This window comes from Aspergillus affinis (assembly GCF_023601865.1).
Source record: "Aspergillus affinis strain CMG 70 chromosome Unknown NODE_28_length_305421_cov_87_880826, whole genome shotgun sequence".
Classification (NCBI taxonomy): domain Eukaryota; kingdom Fungi; phylum Ascomycota; class Eurotiomycetes; order Eurotiales; family Aspergillaceae; genus Aspergillus; species Aspergillus affinis.
This window is the reverse complement of record NW_026515809.1, coordinates 231,832-257,358: the sequence shown is the minus strand read 5'-3', so window position 1 is coordinate 257,358 and position 25,527 is coordinate 231,832. Positions and strand designations below refer to the sequence as shown.

Below are 25,527 nucleotides of genomic sequence, written 5' to 3'. Positions count from 1 at the left end.
TTTACCCTTTTTCAAACAGGCCAAGCAAAACAACGAAGCGCAAAAGGGAAAAGAAAATAAAGTAAACGACAAGAAAACAAAGTCATCGACATCCCATCTCATTCCCCATTCATCTCCGTTTCCTCCATATCCTGCATGTCTCGGCAGCGCTTCACATAGGCATAAAGATTCCTTATGTGCATCACGATATCCTCGAGCGTCAGGTCAGTGTTCTCTTGAAGATAACGAGAATACCTCCCTACGATATGACGAATGCCATCCACAGTGGGGGCTGCCTGGGCCAGATTCATGACGTCAGGGATAGAAGCATAAGGCACGCCTTCCTCTTTCTTCAGCTCGGGGTCTTCCTCTTGGAGCTGCTCCTCTTTCACGATATCGAAGGGCTGCGAAGCTCCGTGCGAAGCAGGCATACTCGGTGATTGGGGTTCGCTTTTCAGGAAATGCACGATCTGGTCCAGGTGGAAATCAATCATGCTGTTTTTCTCGCTCAGGACTTGCTGGCTGGATGGACCGCGCATGATGTTCCCAGTTCCAAAAAAATCGGTAAACGTCTCCTCACCCGTTGCAGGCCTCGGCGGAAGTTGATCGGAGGGCTCATATTGGGAGTTACAAGGGACAGTGAACCCGTTGAGCTCCGAAACCGGCAGTATTTGATAGTTCGGCTGCGCGGCAGGGTACACGCTGTAGAGCATCGTGCGTTCATCGCTATTTCCAAGGAACGACCGGTCATACGTCCCCCCATGAGCTTCTGCAGCTTTCCAATCCGCGGTGGCGGGCCGCTCCATATCCCACTGGTTCGGCTTGTCGTGGAAGAAGAGGTGGCGCTCAATATTGGGCCCATCTGCCGGGATGGCCTCCCTCGGCACACACACCAGCCCCAGTGTGAAAGGCACGGTACGTTCCTTCCTCTTCCTCCTCCCGAGTATCCAGTTCCCGTACGCAGCCAGATCCCGGCCGCACAGCACATAGAATTCCTTAAAGACGGGTAGGCAGTATATTCCATGCGCGTTGACCACGGGCGGGTTACCACACGGCACGCGAGCAGCTCGGATGTCACCATGTAGGTCAAAGTCCCCTTGATACCGGGTTGCTCGCTCCTCCGCAGACAGTAATTTGACGGCCAGGTAAACCCAGCAGTCGGATAGTAGGACATTCTTAGGTGGCCAGTGGTTCTCTTTGATCGGGTCCCAGAGCGTGTAGACGGTCTTCCAATTTGGCGGATTCCATGAAGTCAGCTTCTTACCTGGCTCGGGGCCTTCGCCGTCAGCGGGGTTCCAGACACTATGATGTATGTGATTCTGCGCCCGCTCAAATCTCATGACGGAGATTTCGCGGTCATCCGTAAATCGTTGGACCCATGACCTTGTTTGCTTTGGTGATCGTCTCTTGCCGGCGGTGTTAGGAGAGTGGAAGGACTGCGGAGTTTTGATGGAAGTGAAAGAACCGGAGGGGTTGGGCGTTTCGGGCGCCTGTGGAGGACTATGATCGTTCATTGTGATTTAAGAGTGAGGTCACTAGATGCTTTGATAATTGTTATCACTTGTAGGTCGGTATGGGAGAAGTAAGGTACCGCAAGGGTGTTCATGTGTGGGGTGAGATCTAGAGATGTGAAGGAAAGAGGATAGAAGATGTTGGTTAGGTTGAGCTAGGAGGGGTCGTTAAGAGCAGACGTTTCGGTGGGACTGTGATAAGATTAGAGTTGCTAGGGTTGCTATAGTCATAGATTAGGTTGTGAATGCAGTGAATTGATTGTTTATTTGGAATTAGGATTGAATTGCCAAGTGCATTTGCCTCCCTTAAGAAGCATTGGTGATTACTGAGGATTCACTTGGAGCTGAGGGGTGAAAAAAGTGATGGAAGAAGTTCCAGTTGTTTGAGTGAAGGACTCCTTTAGAGTTAAGGGACCTAGTCCGGATCACTCGTTGTGCCCTTGTCATGAACGATGCAGTCTGATCGAAGATTAGTGAATCTGAGTTTTTCTCAGCTGCTAGATATGTCTTGTTGAACAAGGAAATTGGGAAGAACTTAGATATCAAGAATTTAATGCCAGCGTAGAATTCGTTAATGCGATATTAGTGAGATCTAGAAGAGGAAGGAGAAGAGAAAGATCAAGAACGAAGCAAAGAAAAAGGCCAAGAAAAATATTACTGAGTAGAAATAACTCCAAGCACGGTGTCTGTGTATAGATGGCCATAAGTAATCTCCTGGGTGACGTAAAATCTAGGTTCCAGCAGCAACACAAAGCCGAACGTTGTTATATGTTAAGTCCATACAGAAAAACAATTGCAAAAGCAGACTAAATGGTAAGGAGTATAGCAAGTGAAAGACAAAAGTTGCGGGAAATGCAAGCCCATCTTAGAGATCCTCATTATCTTTCCCCTGTCCCGGCCCACGTCCATCCCATGGGCCCACCCACGTCGAACTCATCGACAAAGCCAGCACTAGCACCATCAAGAGGCTACGGGCATTGAACAACCGCCGCTTGATACCGACACCGAAACTAACTCTAGTCTCCGCCAGAGAATGCTTCTCGTGAGAATCTGAACCGATTGCATTCTCTTTCAAAGTCGAGGGTAGGGACGGTCCAGTGTCATCGTCCACATCTGTAGGGTCTATTCCAGCATGTCTTATACCACAGTCACAGCTGTCGTCATGATACTTGAGTAAGAGCTCCGCGATATCCGAACACTTACTTTTCATTCGGAGTGCTCGTTGAAGTAGTGTGAAGCCATCGGTATCTACATTGCCATTGCAGACAAATATTCTGAAGCTAGTGCTTTGGGAGTCAGAGGATTGAGATGTGGACCGAAGCAACGAGCATAGTACGTTAAACTGTTTTGCAGTTATGGCAAGGTGGAGGAGTGTCTGGCCGGTGACGATCTTCCTGTGCGCGAGGTCTGGTCTTATCTCCTTGCTGTTGATAATCAGGTCGTATAGCGTAGGCCAATGGCCGTGTTCCGCAAGGTACAATGCAGGAAGGTCCCTTAGCTGCTTTGCTGTTGAGGAGTCGGACTCAAGGTCTTTACCTTCGTTTTCGAGGGCCTGAGCTAGGACTTGCTTAACCTCTGTCTGACCAAGAAGCGATGCCAGCATGTATGGTGTGCAGTCCCGTCCATCCGAGATCGTGAGATTTGCGCCAAGCTTAATAAATCTGTTGGCTGTAGTCGCTGCGTTCCTTTCCTTGGATTGGACGGCGTAGTGGAGGGGTGTTAGCCCGTTCTCATCTCGATCGTTCAGATATGATATGCCTCTCCTCAGGAGAGCTGAGTGTAGCTCATCCATATGCGGGTAATCAGTTGCGCTGGCAACTCTGCATTTCGCAGGTTGACGTCAAGGGGCTCGTCCATCAGCAGCCGTTCAGCAAAATCATAACGCTGGAATCGCACAACATGCATGAGTTTCCGTCTTGCATTTTGATAGTGAAGGACAGAATTGATGGTAAGATGATTCGTGGGACTCAGCATATCCGCCCCGGGCTGATGTTGATCAACATTAACGTTCATTGAGAGGTTACGGTCTGTTGAGAGGCTACTTCTTGAAAAAATCCTCCATAGCTGTTTTCAGTATCCCTAAGTTTGCTTCTTACGGCCCCAAAGAATCAAAGGGGTTTATCGAGACCGTTCAGGATTTCCTCACTCGCAGCAAAGAGGAGGGCATGAAGCGAGTTGTTATCGATGTGCAGCAGAATAAGGGTGAACAGCCTCTACTGGCCATTCAGGCCTTCAAGCTCTTCTTCCCTTCCAAGAGCCCGTTCGCTGGGAGCCACAGGCGCCGTCATCCAACGGCAGATACGCTTGGTCATACTCTGACATCTGAATGGTATCTAGGCTTGTTCAGCTTAGTCTTTAGCTGTAAAGTCCAAAATATTATTTATTCGCCTTTGTCAGGGTCCCTATATAGTACGTTGACTGAATGGCCTGTTGGTCATTCATTGAGCCTTTTTGGCATGTAGTGCAGTGGTAAAGTCAACGGATCGGTGCCTTACAAAAGCCTTCGAGCTACACGAAACCTGAGAGCTCCAAACAATAAATGACGATCTTCTTGTTTTGTTGGGCATTTGGATGTCTGAGGCAACATAGCCTTTTAGATGTGGAGAATTTCTTTTACTACGGCTTGGAGCGGGTGGTTCTTTTGTCTTTTTCTTTTTTGCGTTCACCTGTCTCTTCTTTCTCTTCCTCCCTCCCTGTCTCGCTCTCTCTCTTTCTTTATTCCTTTTTTTCTCTTTCTTTTCCCTTTCTTTTTCTTAACTTTTTTTTTTTTCTTTCTATGCAGGAAGAAGCGAGGTCTTCCACGGTGTTGCCTATCTAAGGTGCCCAAGCAGAACGGCGAAATGCTTGGCATATTGCCTCAGGCATCTAAAACGCCAACACCTATGGCTTCTACATCAATCAATCAATCCAATCTGAATCGAGGTATCCCTTCGTTCATTCATCATTCATCAGATCATGTTTGGCCACTGCGGTGTATCCGGTCCCTAGATAGCGCCTACGTATGCTGTTAAGTGGTGGAAACCTGAAGGGCAAATGAGAGGTTTCAAGCAATTATATATCTCCCGGGATGTTGATCTCGCTTTGAAGTCTTGGCCAAGAGTGATCTATGGGTAATCATTTTGAAAAAAGAAGGACTAAGGATTAGCTTATTTCTTTACATTTAACTATGTAGAAGCTTTAAACTGAAGCATCTTATTTGATCCAATTGTCATCTCGTGCAGAACTCTTCCATGTTTGTACGAGTACAACACGGGATGCAGATCATTCCCGGAAATGGACTGGCGCCATCCGACGGGTAGAAGTGGGAAAGACAAAGAATAATAATTTCACGACTACCCATGCAAGATCCCTGCTACGATTCAAGATAAGCATACTGTCTAATCCAGTCTATTCTCTAAACATCAATGCTGTCTATCTCGAGATAACTTGGTACAAGAAAGTAAAACAAAGGTATGTTCAAACTTCAATCCGATTCAACCGATCATAACGACATCAATCAATCGAGTGGGGTCAACAGGGGAAATAGCAGACAAACATGCTAAACGGCATCAGAAACAAACTACAAAGTCCTATTCACATCATATGATCACATCAACTCGGACTGTCAATCACTTCTTCAATCCGAGCAGGTTAATGCTCTTGGGTCGCTCGATGGGAAGGCCGAGGGCACGGTCCCAGATGAGCTGCGCCAGAGGTCCCAGAGCGCGACTGACACCGAAGGTGACGGTGTAGTAGAGCGGCTGCTGGAAGCCGTAGTGGTGGAAGAGCACTCCCGACGCGGCGTCGACGTTCGGATGAGGGTTCTTGGTCTGGGATTTCGTTAGTTGTGGTTTACTTCAATGGGCAAGGGCAACATCAACATACCTTGCCATGCTCGGTCAACACTCCTGGGGCGATTTCCGAGTTCTTCTTCACCAATTGGAAGACCGGGTTGGCTAGCACGTCCGGACGAGTGGCGGCAAAGTCCATCAGCGCCTGGAACCGTGGGTCTGGCTTCCGGAGGACGCCATGGCCGTACCCCGGAACCACGCGACCGGACTTCAAGGTGTCCCAGAGGTAGGTGCGCACATCCTCGTCCGTGAACTTCGTGCCGATCTTATCCTGCATGGCGAGGATCCAGCGGAGCACCTCTTGGGCGGCGAGACCGTGCAGAGGGCCCGCGAGACCCAGCAGGCCGGCGCTGTAGCTGAGATAGGGATCGCTGAGGGCGCTGCCGACCAGGTGAGTGGCGTGGGCAGAGACGTTGCCACCCTCGTGGTCTCCGTGCAGTGCCAGGTACAGACGCAGCAGGTCGTGGAAGTCCTGGTTCTGCGCGCCACCCTTGCCCAGGAGCTCGGCGAAGTTGTGCGACCAGTCCTGGGCGGCGTTTAGGGCCTGGGTGCCAACAGTGTCGATCTCGTCCGGACGGAAGACGAGCGCTGCGACACGGGGGATCTTGGCCAGCAGGGAGATGCTGTCGTCGAAGGTGGGTTCCCAGTATTCGGCCTTGTTCAGGCCCTTCTCATAGGCCTGGGCGAACTGAGACTCCGTGTTGAGGGCAGCGACCGCAATGGACAGTTGGGTCATGGGGTGCATCGAGCGGGGGAAGGACTTGATCAGGTCAAGGATATGCTGGGGCAGATGGGACTTCTCGGCCAATTCGCGCGAGAAGGCACGGACTTGGCCGGTGGACGGGACCTGGCCGGTCAGGAGCAGCCAGAACATGGCCTCGGGCAGCATCTCGGTGCCGGTGGTACCCTTGGGGAGCTCCTTCTGGCAGTCCTTGATGGTCTTGCCGTGGAATCGGATGCCCTCGTCGGCGTCGAGCACGGAGCCCTCCCAGAGCATGGACTTAAGTCCACGCATGCCACCGATAACATTGCCAACCTTGACCTCCCCGATGACCTCGTCACCCTGTTGTTTCACTTGCTGCAGGAGTTCGCGCTTGGCGGGGATGACCGATCTCAGGGCGGTTTTCAGGTCGGGTTCCGCCGTTGCATAGGATCTGCGAGAGGTGTGGACAGCCAATTGGCGGGAGGACTGAGAACGATGTGAATTAGTCTCTGCATTAGGGTGAGGCACCGAAGCGATCGGGATGTTCAACTAACCTGGGCCAGCCTAGAAGCATGGCGAGTGGCTCGCATTGACATAGCCATCGTGTGTGAAGTCGTAATGAAGAGAGGGGGAGAGATGCGGGGAGAATGCGGCAGGAATAGGTATGTTGAGAGTATTCGAAGAGAAGGAGAGGATTGAAGAACGAGGAGCGAGAAAATAAACGGAGGAGAGAAGGGGATTATCCGACAGGACAGGCACTCTTTTCCCTTGAGCCGGTTGGCCTCGGACGGTCACGCCTGGCCGAGGTTGGGCGGTTGCACGCGGCGATCAGCTGTTATGTAAGGTGGTTCGGTGGAGGAGTAGCTGCGGTGTGATGCAAGAGCACAGCAGGCGATGGGGATATGGCGTACGGTGTAGAATGCTCAGTATCACCGGAGAGGATTATTATTTAAGACATGTTTCCTCATTCAGAGATACTGTTCTATCGGTTTAATGCCTGAGATTTGTGGCTGCTGATGATAGCGGTCGGCGTCACATGGGTCGGCACATCCCCAGTCACCGGCAAGAATGCTACGGGCCTTGAACCGGGAGATATTGGGACAACTGTACAGGTACATTGGCTCTACCTGATATCCTACCCATTGACCATCTTACCATGTCAATTGACGCTTCTCCATGTCTCCGGTTGACCGAGTGTGAGTAGAGTACAAGAGTTTCACAGTCATACTCCTGTAGCGGATAGCGATGGGCCCGATGGATCCTCGACTTCCGCGGGTGGCGGATCCCGTGCGGGGTAATCTCAATGCGGTCTAGTCCCGTCCCCCGGGAATCTGCTGCCTCAGGCACTCAGGTGTCTACGGGGCAGCCAACGCACCGCCACAGCCTGGCCAGCCCCTGCACCAGCCACGGATCAGCCCCCGTTGCGCCACATCCAATGGCGGTGCCTCATGCGAAAGCGGTGAGTGCTTATTGGCTTATCGGCGGGGGCCCACGCCTCAGGCAGAGATTTTCGCCCAAAAAAACTAAGAACCGGGCAAAAAAAAGAAAAAAAATTAATTGTCAGCCCCGCCGCCAGTCAACTTTTCTTCCTCGATTTGGTCGCGCAGGCTGATTTTTCCCTCCCTTCTTCTTCTTTCTTTCCTCATCTCCCCTCCTGTTTTCCTTTCGTTTCCTGTTCTTCAGTTGTATACCCTGTTTCTTGTTTGCATTCTAGAAGGCTGATCCGTATTCGGTGGCCCCCGGTTGTCATTTGGCTCAGAAAAGTTTTTGGGAATTTTTTTTAATCTTTTCTCTTATCGATTCTTTGTTCGCCAGTACCGATTTTCGACGGCCCCGCCATCGCCGTTGAAGCGAAGGATTTGTGTGTTTGGATAGAAGCCAGCACACCTCGTTACGACCTAGTCTACGCCGATTTTTCTCGAATCGGTTATATATCAAAGAATGCCGCATTCTGAAACCCCCGCGATGCCGACCGCTGTCTCCAAGACCCCTTCGTCCGTCCCTCCCACCGCTGAGGAGGTGACCTCGCTTCTCAACACTATCTTTTCCGCTCAGACTTCCCAGCAGTCTCTCGATGCCTCTTATGCCTTGACGAACCTCCTCATTCAAAGCGTCGGATGCGGCGCGTTCTCGACGTACAACATCTTGCCGGAAATCAAGAAGGCCGCCACCGATAAGAAAAATGGCGCCAGACGTGAAAGTGCCATGCTGATCCTCGGCGCTCTGCTGGAGCGTTTCCCTCGCGAGCACCCTCTCAGCGAGGTCGTCTTCCTGCTCCAGGACGGCGGTGTCCTGAACCTCGCTCTCGATGCGCTTGCCGATAAGGGTGCCATCGTGCGCGAGTCCGCCCAGTATGCTATCGACGCCTTGTTCTCGTGTCTCAAGCCCGAGGCCATGGTCAACTCCCTCCTGCCTGCCCTCTCGGCTTATCTCGGCAAGGGAACCGGAAAGTGGCAGGGCTTTGTAGGCGCTTACTCGCTCATTGAGAAGATGGCCATCAAGGCTCAGATCGGAACCGGAACCTACGACGAGGAGCTCGCGAAGGATGTCCTGCGCGAGGCCATGGGTAAGACTCTGAAGGACTTGATCCCCTTGGTTGAGGGGGGTATGCACGACCTGAAGAACGAGGTGGCCAAGCAGTCCATCAAGGCTATGAACGCCCTCACGACTCTGCTGTCCAACGACGACGTCGCCCCCCGTATCCCCCTGCTTATGAAGACCATGGAGCAGCCTTCGGAGCAGACCCTGCAGGCGGCTATCCACGCTCTGTCTCAGACCACCTTCGTGGCCGTCGTCACGTCTCCCGTGCTCGCTCTGCTGACCCCTCTGCTGGAGCGTTCGCTGAACGCCCCCACTACCCCCCAGGAAACCTTGCGCCGGACTGTGGTCGTCGTCGAGAACTTGACCAAGCTCGTGCACGACCCCGCCGAGGCGCGTACCTTCTTGCCCAAGTTGAAGCCTGGTGTGCAGGGTGTCAAGGACCGCGCTTCCCTGCCTGAGGTCCGTGAGCTCGCCACCCGTGCTTTGAGCGTCATTGAAAACGCCATGAGTGACAATGACGTCGCTGCCGGTGCCATCGTGAAGGTCACCCCCGAGGAGGTCCTTACCGTCTTGGACGCCCAGATCCAGGCCAACGGCGGTCTCGCCGTTCCGGACCAGCGCACCCTTTTCGAACTTGGTAAGAACTACGTTGCCGAGATGGTGCGCGAGGACGTCAACGTTCGCATGCATGATCGCATCCCCGCCTGCATTGCCCCCTACCTGCGCGGACTGCTCGAGGAGGGCAAGGAGGACGCCGTTGCCACGGCGGTGCAGATGCACTTCGTCGAGGAGGACCATCGTAAGTTCGGCAAGCCCGAGCCCGATGACCCGAACGAGGTCGAGATCGTCAACGCCAACTTCTCCCTCGCTTACGGTGGTATGCTTCTGCTCTCTCACACCAACCTTCGTCTCCTGAAGGGTCACCGTTACGGTCTGTGCGGTCGCAATGGTGCTGGAAAGTCCACTCTGATGCGTAGTATCGCCAACGACAAGTTGGAGGGTTTCCCGCCCCAGGACGTCGTGCGTACTTGCTTCGTCGAGCACAACCAGGGCGAAGATGCGGACCTTACCATCGCCGAATACGTGTCCAAGGACCCCGCCATTGCCGCCACCGGCAAAGAGCACATCAGCAACGTCCTTCTCGAGTTCGGTTTTACGGATGGCCCCGAGGGTCGCCAATCGCAGCCCGTTGGATCCCTGTCCGGTGGTTGGAAGATGAAGCTGGCGCTGGCCCGTGCCATGTTGATGAAGGCCGACGTGCTCCTGCTGGACGAACCTACTAACCATCTCGATGTCGCCAACGTCAAGTGGTTGCAGGAATACCTGAAGAAGCACACCGACATCACCAGTTTGATCGTCAGTCACGACTCCGGCTTCCTCGACGAGGTGTGTACGGACATCTATCACTACGAAAGCAAGAAGCTGGTCTGCTACAAGGGTAACCTGGCCGACTTCGTCAAGGTCAAGCCCGAGGCCAAGAGTTACTACACCCTGTCCGCCTCGCAGATCTCCTTCAAGTTTCCCCCTCCCGGTATCCTGGCTGGTATCAAGTCCAACACCCGTTCGATTCTCCGCATGACCAACTGCTCGTACACCTACCCCAACGCCAAGAAACCCTCCCTGACTGAGGCCTCGCTCTCCCTTACTCTGTCCTCTCGTGTCGCCATCATTGGAGGTAACGGTGCCGGTAAGTCGACCTTCATCAAGATGCTTACCGGTGAAACCATCCCTCAGACCGGAAAGGTGGAGAAGCACCCCAACCTGCGTATGGGATACATCAAGCAGCACGCCCTGGAGCACGTGGAAATGCATCTGGAGAAGACCCCCAGTCAGTACCTGCAGTGGCGTTACGCCAACGGTGACGACCGCGAGGTGTTCCTGAAGCAGACCCGTATCCTGAGCGAGGAGGACAAGGCTCAGCTCGAGAAGCCCGTCGACCTTGGTGATGGCCGTGGCCCCCGCCGTATCGAGGCGCTGATCGGTCGTCAGAAGTGGAAGAAGTCCTTCCAGTACGAAGTGAAGTGGGTTGGTCTCCTGCCCAAGCACAACACCATGATCTCCCGCGAGACTCTGAACGAGCTTGGTTTCTTCAAGATGGTCCAGGAGTTCGACGACCACGAGGCTTCGCGCGAGGGTCTCGGATTCCGTGTCCTGGAGCCCAAGGAGATCTCCAAGCACTTCGAAGATATCGGCTTGGACCCCGAGATCGCCAACCACAACCAGATCTCCGGTCTTTCGGGTGGTCAGAAGGTCAAGGTCGTCCTTGCCGGTGCCATGTGGAACAACCCCCACTTGCTGGTGCTGGACGAGCCTACTAACTTCTTGGACCGTGACTCGCTGGGTGGTCTGGCTGTTGCCATCCGTGACTTCAAGGGCGGTGTGGTTATGATTTCTCACAACGAAGAGTTCGTCGGTGCCCTCTGCCCCGAACAGCTCCACATTGCCGACGGCCGCATTGTGTCTCGCACCAACAACGCCGTCTCTCTGGACCGATTCGAGGACAGCGCCACAAACTCGCCTCAGGCCGGCAGCACTGCCGCCAACTCGACGACTACCAGCGCTGCCGCTTCCGCCGTAAACTCCGGTGCCGAGGACCAGGGCGAACTCAAGTTCAAGGCCAAGAAGAAGAAGAAGATGACCCGTGCGCAGATGAAGGACCGCGAAGTCCGTCGTCGTCTTCGTCATATCGAATGGTATGCTCTTCTCCTTTCCTAATTTTCTACTTGGTACTAACATTTTACTAGGTTGAACTCTCCCAAGGGTACCCCCAAGCCTGTCGATACTGACGACGAGGCGTAATTACATTACTTTTTCAATACTCTTATGATCACCTGTATGATGTCATTGATTGATTTTCGGTTTTGGTTTTCTTGCTTTTTTTTCTCGCACAATTTTCGGTGGTATATAGAGGTGTCCGGTTTGCTTTCTGCATCATGACTTTCTAAATAGATTAGAATTCAGCACTTACTTCGCTACTTGCACTAGTGAATGCTTGGAGTATTTCATCAAAATTCACATGCACATATATTTTCTTGATTTCTTGAACCGGACATATCCATTCATCGTGATGATTCACCGTCGTAGGATGTAGGGAATATAGCCTCCAGATGATTCCATATAGTGGGCTCTCCCCTCTCTGATCATTCTTTCTCTTCTACAACTCTCTACATCTCTTCGTTTGATCTCCTTGGGTGGGTTTGGCTAGCGATATACATTCATTTGTGAGATCAACATGGGTATCTTGTCTTTCAGTAGAATTCTGCAGAATGTCGAACCTTTCTATCAAACGAACACACTGACAATCATGCCAGCACGAGGACGCAAAACAACAAGAAGCGTGTCGTATTTCGTTTTGTACTGTCGAGTTTGTGATTGCTCTTCAGACATACAATATATTGGAATATCGCAGAAATGTCATATTTTGTGATGTTCTCCCTGCCTAGTTACGATCATGCCAACATGTGACGGCTGCTGTTTGTATACCCCACGAGATCAAGTGCCCAGAGGCTATTCTTTTGCTTGGAGATTCTGGGGTATATTCCTTCGTTGAGACCTGAAAACCGTCTAGCGACCCGCTCGCCATGCGGGCCTCATTCGCCGGTGTGTGATCGACGTGGGTTGGGAAAGTAGGCGCATCGTCGCCACCGCGGACAACAGCACACATATGCTCACGCCACAGAGGCAGAGATGCTGGAACACGGCTGTGAGCTGCTCTAAAGACCACCAGCGCTCCCTCTCGGATTGCTGGGGGCCAGTCGGCCCCCCGCTGGAAACTAGGGTTATTCTGGAGTATGTTACAGACCTCCGGCTGCCTTGTCTCTTCGCAGGAACCAAAGAGGTCGTTTGATACACTTCGTCTGTGACTATCAGCACTACTACAGTTGGCGTCTGGGTTTAAATATCCAAGTATCGATACTGGCTCAGAATCGTGTCTATTCACACTGCCTCCCAAGAAATTGTGCCCAAGATGAAGTCCAATGACATCAAAAGAAATACATCTCGAATACCAAAATTTTCGACAAACGATTTTCCATCGACTACATGGAAAAAAAGACGACAGCAAGGTAGCCTGGTTCGAACAGCTCTCGAAACAACGGAGACAGTTCTAGATTGCGGTGGTATAGCGATTATACCGATCTCTCACCACAAATAGACGGTCCAGGTCTAAATGATGTGTGTCCTAGTAGAAAGGTCCGTGGCTGATGGTCTCAGATGCATAGAACAAAAATGGAAAGTTGATTGTGAGTGGGGTTTATACCCCTGCTGCTTGATTCCTGGAACTAACCTGGCTGATAGAATGGGATAAATACTCGGATACATGGCCGAGGATAATCGAATTGCCTGGGGAGATGTATCCCCCGGTTTCCTAGCTGTTCAAAGCTATTCCCGATAACGTATCCATCCTACTGAAAGCCATGCCTTTTCGAGAGCCCTTCAACGCTTCCAGCACCAAATCGCTATTTGATTGATCGCGTGCCACAAAGAAGACTTCGAAATTAACGTGGTCCTGTCTCTGGTGCAGCTCTGTCCCGTCGACAAACTGGAAGAGCACAATGGATTCTCCCCGCTCTAGCAGGCGCTCGTCAGCCCGAGTTGGTAAATATGGTCATGACTTCGGAATTGAAGTTTGATGGGCCTTGTGCGTCCGTCGCGGCTTGCGAGATCATAGCCGGCGTACTTTGCTATGTTGCCCGCTGGGATCCACAATTCCACACATTGAAGAATTTAACGGGGAAAGATCGAAACGTATCCACCAATTAAATTTAGTGAGATTCATAATGCTACCAGAAATATGCCAGAGATTCCCATATGGGTTTAAGCGATGTACTTGGCCTAGGACATCGTCTTGGGCTTCCCGCTCAATATGGCTGAATTGATTATGAAAGCGATCGAAAAGCTTCGCCTACACTTTTGTATAATCCTGAATATCGGGAAAGTGCTGTCTTATATTGAGTTTGTAAAGCTTCCTTCCAAAAGACAACCAGTGTCGAGTTACATTTTATCAATTTCTGGCAAGTCAACAAGCCACTTGAAACCAATAACCACACTGTTATCTGATATTGGGGCCGATTTATGACAGCTACACAGTTCGTCCCAATTTCTGTCTCCGAAAAGCACAATTGGTCGAATCGACTAACTTAGATAGGTCTCTTACATCGCCATGTCTAAACCTAGCTGAGGCCTGCCGGGGATTTGATACACATCTTTTGAGCTGTATTGTATCGGGCAGTTATCGGCATATCCATATGCAATTTCCGGGTACCGAACCCCGGGTACCCTCCCCGCAGAGCTCCATAGATGGTAAGTGCGCAGTCTTTCGTATTCAGTCTCCCTTCTTACCTCCTAGTGCAGGTCTTCTGGCTATGCCTATACTGGCACATGTCTACTCCGGTTCTTCGCGGATGGGGCCCCTCCTCGCGCCCCAAGGAAAAGAAAAATAAAAGCATGAACAAGTCGAAATAGGAGGGAAAGAAGAAGGAAATCGATCTAGTGCGAGACCCAAATAAATGGGTTCCACCCCATAACCTCGCCGAACGCGCCCTGGGAGCACGCACATCTGGCCGCTCACGAGTTGGCCACCAAATTCCCCGACAGAATCTGGTTCCGACTGGAGCACAGCGATGTGTCCAAGTCCCTAAAGGTCTGCCGTGGGATCTACCGGGATTGCCTCGAGAGGCTCATCTACTTGTGTTTCCGGTCCAGCGTCGAGGGGTGCAGTTGCAGGGATTGGATATCTGGCACAGTGAACACTGGGACCGAAGAGCCTTCAAGAAGGCGATAATCACACCTGGAAACTTCCTGCTGAAAAAGACGTATCCTTGAGGCCAGGTTCTGGTATGTTAACATCGGCCTGAAAATGTGCCCCTCTTCGAAACACCTCGATATCGGCCCGTTGTTCTGTTGCATGTCATGTTGAGAATGCCATGATGGGCAAGCTTACGCGGTCATGACATCTTACCCTCCCGCTACAAAAAGGAGCCCGTGGGAATCCATGTGTGAGGTGTTTGGATTCAGCCGATATCTCTACCGAATACTGGATATATGAAATATGAATTCTAATCCGAATCGACGGTCCATTTAGAATTAGCCTACCCACGCGTTCATTGAACAAGCGCCCGATTAGGGAGTTTTATCTCATGACATGCGAAGTCATGTTGCCCAGGTATACACTGGTTATTCTCTTGCCTTCATACAAGTCTGGTCCCTATATCAGCACCTCAAGCAAACCTGCACTTATCCAAGAAGACCGGAAGATGGTTAAGTAAAACCCCCCAATGGCTTGTGCACTATGGCCGGTCAACCGACGGTCGACAATAGTCGCGGGCTGTCACTTAAGGAAAAGATTTCAGATGGCGGACATAACGAAGTTTGTCCACGGCGTCGCGTCCAAATGTTTCACGCAAGTAGAGTTCCTTCAACCCATAGAATGTCTACTAATCGATACATTCTAGGACAATCATACCTGCTTCCGCTGCGGAAATCGCGGACACATGTAATAGAACTGTCTACTAACTCTTAATCTTCCACTCTGGAAAATAAGGCATCTGGACTCCCTATTCAAATTATTTAGGATTTCTGCGACAGGGTCTATACTACATGATTCAAGGTCGTCGGTTTTGGACCTGGCAATTCTTTGCGAGAACAGTGTCGGTTCGACCCAATGCCGAAAGTGGTAAGGGACTTAAAGCCTAGAGCCCAGGAAGCTTCCGTCATCATTCGCTCAAATTGTGGACTTAACAGGCGCTGCATGGAGCACGCATATTACAAGGGCAACGGAAATTCGGTAATAACAATGCAATGGCCGTATGTACCCACATCATCACTCTCATCCATAACATCTTTTGACCCGGTGAAACGCTGCACTGGGGCAGGTTGCCCGGGATGGAATGAAATGCCCTCTGGAAGTTGCAGCTTTGTCAGTTGAGAAGCTATATTCAGCATCATCTACACAATCTGTCTCAAAATGCAATGGCTCGCTGTGCTGGAGGAAGAGCGCACATTTCATCCATCTCAAAGAAAAAAGGAAACGGGCCACTTACTCATATACATCTGACATTTCGTGACAGAGTTATGGGAGATTCAAGCGAACGCTTAACCATGTCCGGGGAGGAACAATTGAAAAACTCAAGAGAGTTCAATTTTTACCTGCGGGGAATTACCGGTGGAATGCAGATCGAATAAGAATTACAAAGAAGGCAGGGCGGAATTGTTCCCAGCAATAATAGAGTTCGAACTTCCTCTATGTTCTGCCTCTACATGAATCCTTAGGGGATGGCGAATCATAGGGTCGAATTCCTGGATTCTTAAGTGATCTCGAGCTGGGAGAATGGCATTTGCGTGTCGGTCAGCCAGCTGTCCATGCTGGGATGAGAAATGGCACGGTCATCAAATGCAATTGGAGCGGGGAAGATATTTATCGGTACAAAGGAGAGTGGGGACCAAATCAGGATGCAGAGGAGAATCATCAAAGAACACCAATACAGCGATCAGAAAAGAAGCAGGTCACATGGCGAGGCCATGAAGGATGTGAAATTGCTTTGTCAGTCATACAAGGCCAGATCCTTGACATGTTATTGTCACATCAGCAAGTACGCAAACGGAGATGTAAAGTGCGAAGCATATGCATAATTTGAAACGGGACCACAAAATCTCGATGATCTTAAAGTCGCCGTGTTCCATTGCATATTGATGAATTTCAAAATTAGCACCGAACTCCCGTTTATTCTCGCCCATACATTCGGCCAGCACTCTGGTATCACGAAGAGGGATCTTCGATGAATGGGCGACTACAAGAAACTCCAACAAAGAAGCACCGTTCGGCATAGAAGGAAATTTCACCCTCAAAGTCTAGCATAGTACAAAATCTGCGCTTCTTTGAAGACTATAGCAGCAATAGCGTGAATAATTTCACGGCCTAGTTCAACCCCAACGAGTATCATACGGGTTCTCTACATGGATTAAGGCACAAAAAATGGGATCATGAGGCGTCATATGGCCAAAAACGAAATACTTCGCCCTGGAAGGCAGCCACTTTTTTGACTTCTCTCATTTCATTGTTTTCAAGCTTTCCCGTTTTATGATTGTTTTCAATTTCTGCACTGTCGATGAAAACATAAAGCCCGGCGCGTCCTCTCGTCAAGGACGTGGATATCGACTTGCTTGTTTCCTACCTTTTCTGTTGATCGTGGACGACCAGTGTGTTGGGTTGGCCGCTTTTGTTGGCTCATCCCTGCCGCTCGTCCCCGATCCCCGTGGCTGGCATATCGGAATTCGCCAACGGAAGGTAAAGGTATACAAACCTTTTGATTCTCCTCAAACAAGCGGCGTCTGACCGTTCACAACTTAAGCGAGACAGGAGACATGGCCATGGAAATGGACGATGCCTACGGGACCCAGGTCAAGTGGGATTCCGTCCTGAGGCCTTCGGTTATTGAGGGGAGCACCAGAGACGGAGTTAAAAACCTTGTTGCCATCCAACAGAAGATGTCGGGGATTTATGCAGTTGCTGAGGACGATGAGACCATGGCTTTGGGGTGGCTGTCATGCGGGGCGATAAAGCCTTTGAAGAATATGCCCACCAACTGAGACTTGTCTCGCAGGTGTACTAGGCATACACGATATCCTCCATGCTGTGTGCAGATCTTCGACATCCAAAGGAATCTTTTCTTATTTATAATTTTCCTATATTTGATCTATAACAGAATGGAAGCTAATATTAGATTTCAAAAAGTCCTGAACCAGAAACGCAAGCGACTGCATCAAAAACGCAAGCGACTGTCGAATTGATGAAACTCCCTGATCTGTATCCCGCGATTCAGCAATAATGGATAGGACACAGAAAACCAACATCCACAATGTTGGTACGAAAGAGCAGGACGGACCATACTTTCCACGATTTCATGGTGTCTCGGCGGTCCTCAAACCCAGTCTCACGATACGTTAATGGATGCCTTCAATGAGCTCTTCAAATCTGTTAGGTGAGAGAATAGCCTCAAAATATTAGGCTATGGATTTTCTCTCAGGTCGCGTTGGATGTAAGCTTTGATTTGGCGAAGAAAATTTACATGTTGCTTGATTTTCTCGGAGGGGGACAAGTCATGATGGAACGCCATTATATACGTTACCTGAAAAGCAGACTACACATTGTGGTACGGAGGCCCCGGGAAGCAAGAGTCGAACTTGCTGATTGTTGAGGCGAAGAATAGGATTGGTGATTGCCTAAGACATGTAACTGCATATATGGGTGAACAACTGCTTCAAATTACCACCTGATAGTCTATTTTCTCAATATAATCACCAGATGATCTATCACGCACACAGAACACTGAGCACTTTCTGAGGCGTTCCTGGTTATGTAGTGCATTACATAACAATTACAACGACTGGATGTTTGGCTGTTGAGATTGTTTAGCCTAAAGGTGGAGATTAGGGAAAGATGAAAACAATTTTCGAACAGCCACAAACAAACAAGCTAATTTGGGGCTTGACTGTGAAAATTCTCTCATGAGCACTCAGTTGGCTAAATATGTCTATTATACATTGCATGGGCTAATACTGGACTTGAATTATAAAGAAGCCGACATCAACATGTAGGCTGGAAACTACAATCAAACCTTCATGATTCCCTACAATACGAGTCGTCTCATTCTGCGGACTGCGTCCTCGCTTATGACCCTATATTACCATGCACGCAGAAGACATACGAGCTCATTTTGATTGAGGGTATTGGTATTTGATCTCACCGAGCAGGCTTACATTGACCTAGACAGCTCGAAAAAGCAGGGTCACAGGGTATAGATTTATCATTTAGCCTCTTATTACAAGCACGCAGATGTGGCCAAGCCGCCCTCCAGAACGGCGATCGAACCGGTGATGTTTCTGAGTAGAGAGGCGACCGCACCGGAGTTGAATTACTGGCATACAGAGCTTGAAGTGTCGTGCTTGGTGTGGGTGTTGAAGAAGGTCCGTTTTATGATCGAGTCAGCTCCACACGACATGCCAGTCATTTTCTACACGGACCACTCGGCAACCTGCCAAATTGCTACGGAAACGACCCTACAGTCCGACTCCATGGATGCATTGAACCTCTTACTGGTATGAGCTTCTCAGTACATCCAGCCTCAGCCGTGATATCGATCGTTACGCGACCGACCTTGAATACATCGCGTCTGTGGACCCCGACTTCAAGGCATCTTTCGGCAATCGTTTCCACCGAGACGTGATTGATTTCCCGGGCCAAGGACCGGGAACCCTTGGATCTGCTCGTCGCCAGGCAGGTTCAGAAGCAACCTACACAGCCCGTTCAGAAACAATCTCTACGGAGCTGGAGACCTCTACTGGAAAAAATTAATACCATAATTAGGGAGTGTGTCGCACTAATTCCACGCGTGATAATAGCAATATTTAGCTTGTCACTTAATATCTAGGCTGCCTACAACTATCATAGTGGACAATGTGTAGTGGGGAATGCACACGTTCTCGGTCTTCGGTGTTTTGGTGACTGGTGGGTCTTTCATGGCGAGATCCCATACTTCGGTATTAGTTGTGCCCTTGTCCGAATCAACGCTAGAGTAATATTTGTTCGGGCCACTTACAATAATACTAAGACATAATCCTGATTATTGAGCGAGCACAAGTAATGATTTATTTTGAAGAGGATTTCCGCTGATGGATACTCATATCGACCGTATCTTGGGATCTTGCGCGCCTGTCACTGGAATTCATCATGTCTTCAACCGAATCGTGCACTTTGGAAACATGCTCCCTCGACCTTGCATACATTCAATATCTGCCCTCCAATGGCGGAAATACATTCCTTTTAGCCCTTTTCTTGGTTATCCTGCTCGTCCAGATGACATTTCTATTATGCTACCGCACGTGGGCCTTCTCTATAACCATGATATGCGGTCTTATCCTTGAGGCTCTGGGATATGTAGGACGGATAAAGCTACATTATAATCCGTTCGGATTCACAAATTTCCTACTGTTTGTTCCGCTCTCATTTGCTGAGGTGTTGCAAAATACTGAAGATCAAAGACTAATGTTATTGTGAGATTTATAGCTACCTTGTCTGTCTCACTATCGGACCGGCCTTCTTTGGAGCAGCAATCTATCTCTGTCTTGGGCGAATCATCATTATCCACGAGGGTGAAGACGTATCTCGCCTCAAACCGCGGACTTACACAATTGTTTTTGTGACCTGCGATGTCATCTCGTTGATTCTACAGGCTGCCGGAGGGGCAATTACGTCTTCTGCTGAAACCAGTGAATCTCGCACCGAGGGCGTCAATATCATGATAGCGGGTCTCGCATTTCAAGTTGCTGCACTGTGTCTTTTTATGGCATTCGGAGCCGAGTTCGCAATCAAATCGACAATGGGGTCGAAGAAATCTAGAGGACTCGAGCCGCTTCGGTCATCAAACCCAGAGCTTTTCCTGATAAGGAATACTCGAAAGTGGAAATGGTTCTTAATTTGTAAGTCATGGCATCAGAAGATCCGGCAACCAAGTTTACGGAGAATTGATACATTTAGGCATCCCTGTCGCCACCGTGACTATTTTCATTCGGTCCTTCTTCCGCGTCTTTGAGCTGAATGGCGGGTTTCATAGCAGCTTGGCTAATAATGAGCCTGCCTTGATGGTGCTGGATGGCGCTATGGTATCGATTGCGTGTATTTGGTTGACGGTTTTACATCCTGGTGTGGTCATAGGAAGACGGTGGAACTCGATTAAGTCGGCATAAGAAATGCTGGAGCATAGACTTACCTAAAGAAGAGAATGCCAAGGCGCCGAATGCCGAGAATTCCCAGCAAAAGCCGGCGAAGGGGTTCTCGGTTCTCGGTCGCCGCAGCACAAACCATTACTTGACTCTTCCGCCACCTCATCAGAACGAGATCTCCGAGATCCATCCAACTTTTATGTAACGGCGCCTGACCCAATTGACAAGGCGAGAACATGCAGGCTCTTCGCTTGAGTCAAACATGCGACCAGTGTCGCTCTCGGAAAGTTCGGTGTTTAGGTAGGATACCTAATACTCTTGCATTTCGGCATTCGCCCCCAGGTAGTAGTTAACATTGCGCGCTCTGTTTAGTTCCTCCTGATACTTCAAGCGAACATCGAGCATGTATTCATTGTATTGTACGTTCATGTGATATTGTATTCCAAAAGACGGTTCAAGGACTCATCATGGCGCGGTTATATACAGAAAAGGAAGGAAGTCTGTCAGTTCAGCACTTCAAAACGCGCATCTCGATCCAAACGAGGTAATAAATATGCTACAGATCACTATCCTATCGATATTCATTGTGGACACAGATATTCGGCCCTCGCTGCATGGGTCAACTGTGGCCTATGGGCACTCTACCGCCCTTTTTATAGACCGGCTACTTCAAGGCACTTCCGAAGAGGCTTCTCTCTTTGATGAATTTTCGGTTCTACAAGTATGTATTCTTATCGCTGGCTGGTATATCCTGCCGCTAACATTAAAACAGCCCCATGATCAGCAAGGTATCTCTGCCAGTGCGTTATTCATCGAGGTAATTTGCATTCGTTGACCTTTTTACTTCTACTTATTCCAGTTTCAAGCTCCGGGATTGCGTTTTTCTCCAAAAAACGGGTTGAATCCCTGACTCAAAGACTAGGGAACTCGAGACTCCGTGATCTGATATATCAGATGGATCTGACTATAAGAACGCGCCTCTTGGCAAGATCCGATCATGAAATGGCCAAGAATCGCCCGAACGAGACAGGAAGCACGGAGATTATACCAATAGAACTGGCTAGTGTTTATATCAAGAGTTCGATCCCCGGAACGCATATTTCTTTATTAATTCTAACTATTGACTCAGGTTACTTTGACAATATCCACCCTGTATTCCCTTTCCTCATTCAGGCCGAGTTCGAAGAAACTGTGAAAACACTCTATGTGTCTCAGTCATTCGGCACAGATATTGCATTTATTGTTTTGTATCAGGCGGTTTTAGCGTTAGGATGTCAGTATCATGGCTGTGGCTCGTTTGACGCGGGAACTGGAAAAGCTTGGAAGTTCTTTCAAACATCACTTGGCTACGTGCCCCGACTGTTATTAGCTCGAGAGTCTCTGAAAGCCGTCCAGGTAGCGTCGTGCTCCCACCCTCTGCTGAATTTCTCTTGCTGACGTGTAAATTCAGGCAATAACAGCATTGGTATGCTATGATGTTATGGAACCCAGAATTCATGCTTAATCGTCGCTGATTATTAAGGCCATATTTGCGATGAATACATCCTGCCTCCAGGTAGACCATACACTCCTAGCCGAGGCAACTCGAATGGTCCTTGCACTAAGGTACCACAAGTCCTCTGTTGTAGATGGAAGTCCAATGGAGTGCCACCGAGTCTTTTGGGTAGTCTACCACCTTGAAAAACAGTACAATTTTCAAGGTCGAAGGGCTTCGGTGAGTTTCTCCCTCGGCATGATAGCCAGATCTTGCAAGAACTGAAGGATGGATCTAACTAAACAGGCAATTGCTGACTGTGACGTTGGCTGTCCGGTTCCCGAGGTTCATCAGTCCATTTTCGGGGAGTTTAACTGGCTCTTGGCCTCGATTCGGATCAGTCGAATATTTTCGATTGCCTACGCCTGCTTGTTCTCGGTGGATGCTTCTACTCATCAACCTGAACAGTTAATTTCGGCCGTTGACCATGTGCAAAAATTGTTAGAAGACTGGAGGAAATCTATACCTATCGACTATCGACCAGGAGAACCACCCACGCGGCCTTTTCCCTCCCAGTCCGCTTTAAAGGAAATAGCCTTACGCACACACTTCTACTATTTTCATCTGCTTATAACATCGGAGCGATTGAAGCTTCACCTTGCTTCCAATCAAGGCAAGATACACGAAAGCGAGAAGACTCTTCTAAAAGCAGCTGGGTCAGTCATTGAACTGACCAGTCAAATTGATGTTGAGCCGTATACGCCTACATTGTGCGTATTCCTTGAAACGAAGACGAAATGTTGGACTAATATATTGATACTAGTGTTTTGGCCATTATGCCTCTGGCTGCCCTTTTTATCGTCTTTGATTTTGTTATCCATTATCCAGACAATCCTGAGACACGCCAAAATCTCATGCTGATGGACATTGTCTCTGGACATTTCAGCCTTATCGAACGGCGTTCCGGGGGAACACAGCCGGGAGGCTATTTATCATATTTTCCATATATTGCTAGAGGATATGTCGAGAGCCACGAGAGACAAATAAGCGACCAAGCGATTATGTCCGAGTCCCGGAGCACCGAGGACATCCAAAGCTTGCCCGCGGAACGATCAGACACTTGGGTCCAAAATGAGGTGAGTGTTATAAAAATTAGCGAAAAATTAGCGAAAAATTAGCGCTTCACACCGATAATAATTTCCACGGCTAATGTATTGAGAAACAGATTTATAACCACGTCATCGAGGGGAGAACAGCAACGAGGAGCGGATCAAGTATTCGGAATGATTCTCCTGCATTTGAGGATTATTTCACAAGCGACAATTTATGGCGTTCCAGTATGCAGACTGCCACGGAAGCTGATTTAGGGGCCCTATTCGCGTCGGTCATAGACTGGGAGAGTATGTCACATGCTGCATAGGTGTTTCAGTAATGTTACAATGAGTTATGCCCAGAATATATCAATTTATGATTTTTCCGTCACCTTGAAGGAAGGTGATTAGGATGATCTTTTGTCACGACGCATAAAACATTTGACTTAAGGAGGAGTGGTCTGGTTCCATTTATAGGATTTAACAAATTTAGAAAAAGCCAAGGGACAAGGTTACGTTACAAGATACCGAAGGTCCAAGGATAGCACCTACCATTCGGAAAGCGAACGAAAGATGACCGCAGAGGAAAGTGGTACCGTCCCTAGAACACTCGGTGAAAGGGAGTAGACTCCCGAACGTGCGAGGAGTGGGTCATCAATCTCGGTCCCGAGATCTGAATTTCAATCCTCTATACTTCGCAATCTCGGCTCGGTGCAATTCTCACTGATCGGCGGTAGCGATGAATTGTAAAAATTACTGGAATTTGTTATTCGTTGAAATCTGAATTATCTGTTTATCTGTGTCTCTCGTCCTCGCCCAGCAATAGCAGCCAATACCTGGGGAGAAAAATGGCCATTTCGTCACATTCAGCGCTCTCTATTGTTGTGATCATCTGCTTCTTCCCCCTACTACTTGTTTCTGCATGGATATGCCACCGCGAAGGGTTTGGAAAGCAGCTCGGTTGGCTTTATCTTGTTCTACTTTCGCTTGCACGTATAGTGGGCTCGGCACTACAGATTGCTGGCGATGAGAACCACCAGAGCGGACTAAAGATGGCTGCCAACGTGATTGGCTCTATTGGGGTTATGGCCTTATTATTGGGAATGCTTGAGCTCATTGCGATAGTGTACGTGCAAAATGAAAGCAGCTGCTCACTGCTCTCCCTTTATACTGACGTTAAGACAGCAAAGATAGGATTCTACGCCGCGACCCAATCCCCAAGATGATGTGGACCATTCTTCATCTGACGCAGTATGCCGTTCTCATCCTTTACATTGTTGGCATGAGTACATCGAGAAATGACCTGAGTCAAGCCGCGTCCATATTGGTCGCAGTATTGTTCCTTGTCCAGACTGCCATTTGCGGAATGATCGAGTACCAGTGTCGGTCATGCAAGAGTGGCCGAGCTCTCACGACTATTTGTCTTATAAGCATACCTTTCCTCGGGGTGCGTGTCGCTTACGGGCTAGCAACCATGTACGTCTTCAGCGACAGCAGATTCATGACAGGGGTATCAGGTGTCGTCGCCCTGGCATTCCTCCAATACTTCATGGAGTTTATTGTGTCTACACTATTTTTGTACGCCGGAGTGGCATTGTTACCGCGAACTCGGGCAGGAGACGAGGAAAGAATGAGTGTTGAACTGAAAGAGAACACTGGTCAAAATGGTTATTCTTAAATCACACCGAACCACTAGAATTCGAAACATGAGGCGCTGTGGGAAATAAATGCCATGGAATTAGCTATGGGCACTTTAGAATTAATAAACCAGTGGCATTCCCCCTTTTTCTTTTCGGTTTTACATGGTATTTTTGCGATTGTAGGTTCTTTCCATCATCTTCAATCAAGGTCCTCCGAGCCTATTTACTTTGGCTTGACCCATTTAGCTCAACAAATTATCGACATTCTGTGCATTGGATTCCCACCTACCGACGAGGGAGATTTGTATTTCGAGAACACCGAGCACCTTAATTGTGGGGCATGTAGAATTTTAGCTATCTATTCAAATAATACCGATGACCGAACCGCACTGGCGGTTCTTCGAAATTAAAATCTGCCTTGGTGCCGAAAGACCGAGTGATAAACTTGCCATTCAAATTTTCGATCGATAGATCATATGGGAACTATTTACTGTAGTAATGTTAAATTTTCTTCAAATCTTCGGTGTTCTTGACTACCAAACTGGCTTGAACCTGCTGTTTGTCTTATTATCTCTTCCGATACATAAGCTGTCAAAATGAGATTTTCAAGCTTAATGTTTCTTCTATCTTATCTCTTTATGGCCAGGTCTGATGAAGACGTTCACCACACCAATGAAGAAATGAGAGAATGTGAAGATTGCAGGGTATTTAGTCAAATACATATTCACGGTGGGGAAGCTATCTCAGACGTTTTGAACAGGCCATGATGGGGTACATGAGAGAATTGGCATCTATGAGTGACGAAGCCTTTATGACGGCTATCAAAAATATTTGTGGATTAGACTCGGTAATCCTAGTTATCCCATGTCTGAAATCGGAAAACATTTGAACCGGACGAGCATTTCTAACCGTATAAGCAGAACGATGAAAGCGAAGTTTGTCGACAGACAATTGCTTCACAGGGGACACTTCTGGCTAATAGTCTCAGAAGGTTAGACCCCGGTTCCAAAGCAGAGACCCTGTTCTGAATCTCTCTTATG

The 25,527-nt window shown here is 49.1% G+C and overlaps 6 protein-coding genes across 6 annotated transcripts; 3 read left to right on the top strand and 3 right to left on the bottom strand.

The window, feature by feature from the left end:
• Positions 1–98: 98 nt before the first annotated feature.
• KD926_005677 (uncharacterized protein) lies at positions 99–1,493 on the bottom strand (the record flags this gene model as incomplete). Its single annotated transcript, XM_053098867.1, has 1 exon — positions 99–1,493. One exon carries the CDS (start codon positions 1,491–1,493, stop codon positions 99–101), a length of 1,395 nt encoding a protein of 464 aa, XP_052957362.1.
• An 862-nt stretch (positions 1,494–2,355) lies between these two features.
• On the bottom strand, positions 2,356–3,282 carry KD926_005676 (uncharacterized protein; the record flags this gene model as incomplete). The annotated part of the gene is made up of 1 exon (XM_053098866.1): positions 2,356–3,282. One exon carries the CDS (start codon positions 3,280–3,282, stop codon positions 2,356–2,358), a length of 927 nt encoding a protein of 308 aa, XP_052957361.1.
• Positions 3,283–5,098: 1,816 nt separating this feature from the next.
• On the bottom strand, positions 5,099–6,625 carry mcsA (putative citrate synthase Cit1; the record flags this gene model as incomplete). The annotated part of the gene is made up of 3 exons (XM_053098865.1): positions 5,099–5,299; positions 5,355–6,509; positions 6,578–6,625. 3 exons carry the CDS (start codon positions 6,623–6,625, stop codon positions 5,099–5,101), a joined length of 1,404 nt encoding a protein of 467 aa, XP_052957360.1.
• Positions 6,626–7,964: 1,339 nt separating this feature from the next.
• Positions 7,965–11,363, top strand: KD926_005674 (putative mRNA-nucleus export ATPase (Elf1); the record flags this gene model as incomplete). Its single annotated transcript, XM_053098864.1, has 2 exons — positions 7,965–11,257; positions 11,309–11,363. 2 exons carry the CDS (start codon positions 7,965–7,967, stop codon positions 11,361–11,363), a joined length of 3,348 nt encoding a protein of 1,115 aa, XP_052957359.1.
• Positions 11,364–19,290: 7,927 nt separating this feature from the next.
• Positions 19,291–20,487, top strand: KD926_005673 (RTA1 domain-containing protein; the record flags this gene model as incomplete). The annotated part of the gene is made up of 4 exons (XM_053098863.1): positions 19,291–19,550; positions 19,627–20,039; positions 20,098–20,222; positions 20,275–20,487. The coding sequence occupies 4 exons, from the start codon at positions 19,291–19,293 to the stop codon at positions 20,485–20,487; spliced, it is 1,011 nt and encodes a 336-aa protein (XP_052957358.1).
• Positions 20,488–20,835: 348 nt separating this feature from the next.
• KD926_005672 (fungal specific transcription factor domain-containing protein) lies at positions 20,836–24,525 on the top strand (the record flags this gene model as incomplete). The annotated part of the gene is made up of 10 exons (XM_053098862.1): positions 20,836–21,003; positions 21,055–21,082; positions 21,412–21,677; positions 21,733–21,747; positions 21,805–21,996; positions 22,063–22,526; positions 22,580–22,892; positions 22,982–23,156; positions 23,847–23,973; positions 24,042–24,525. The coding sequence occupies 10 exons, from the start codon at positions 20,836–20,838 to the stop codon at positions 24,523–24,525; spliced, it is 2,232 nt and encodes a 743-aa protein (XP_052957357.1).
• Positions 24,526–25,527: the final 1,002 nt, after the last annotated feature.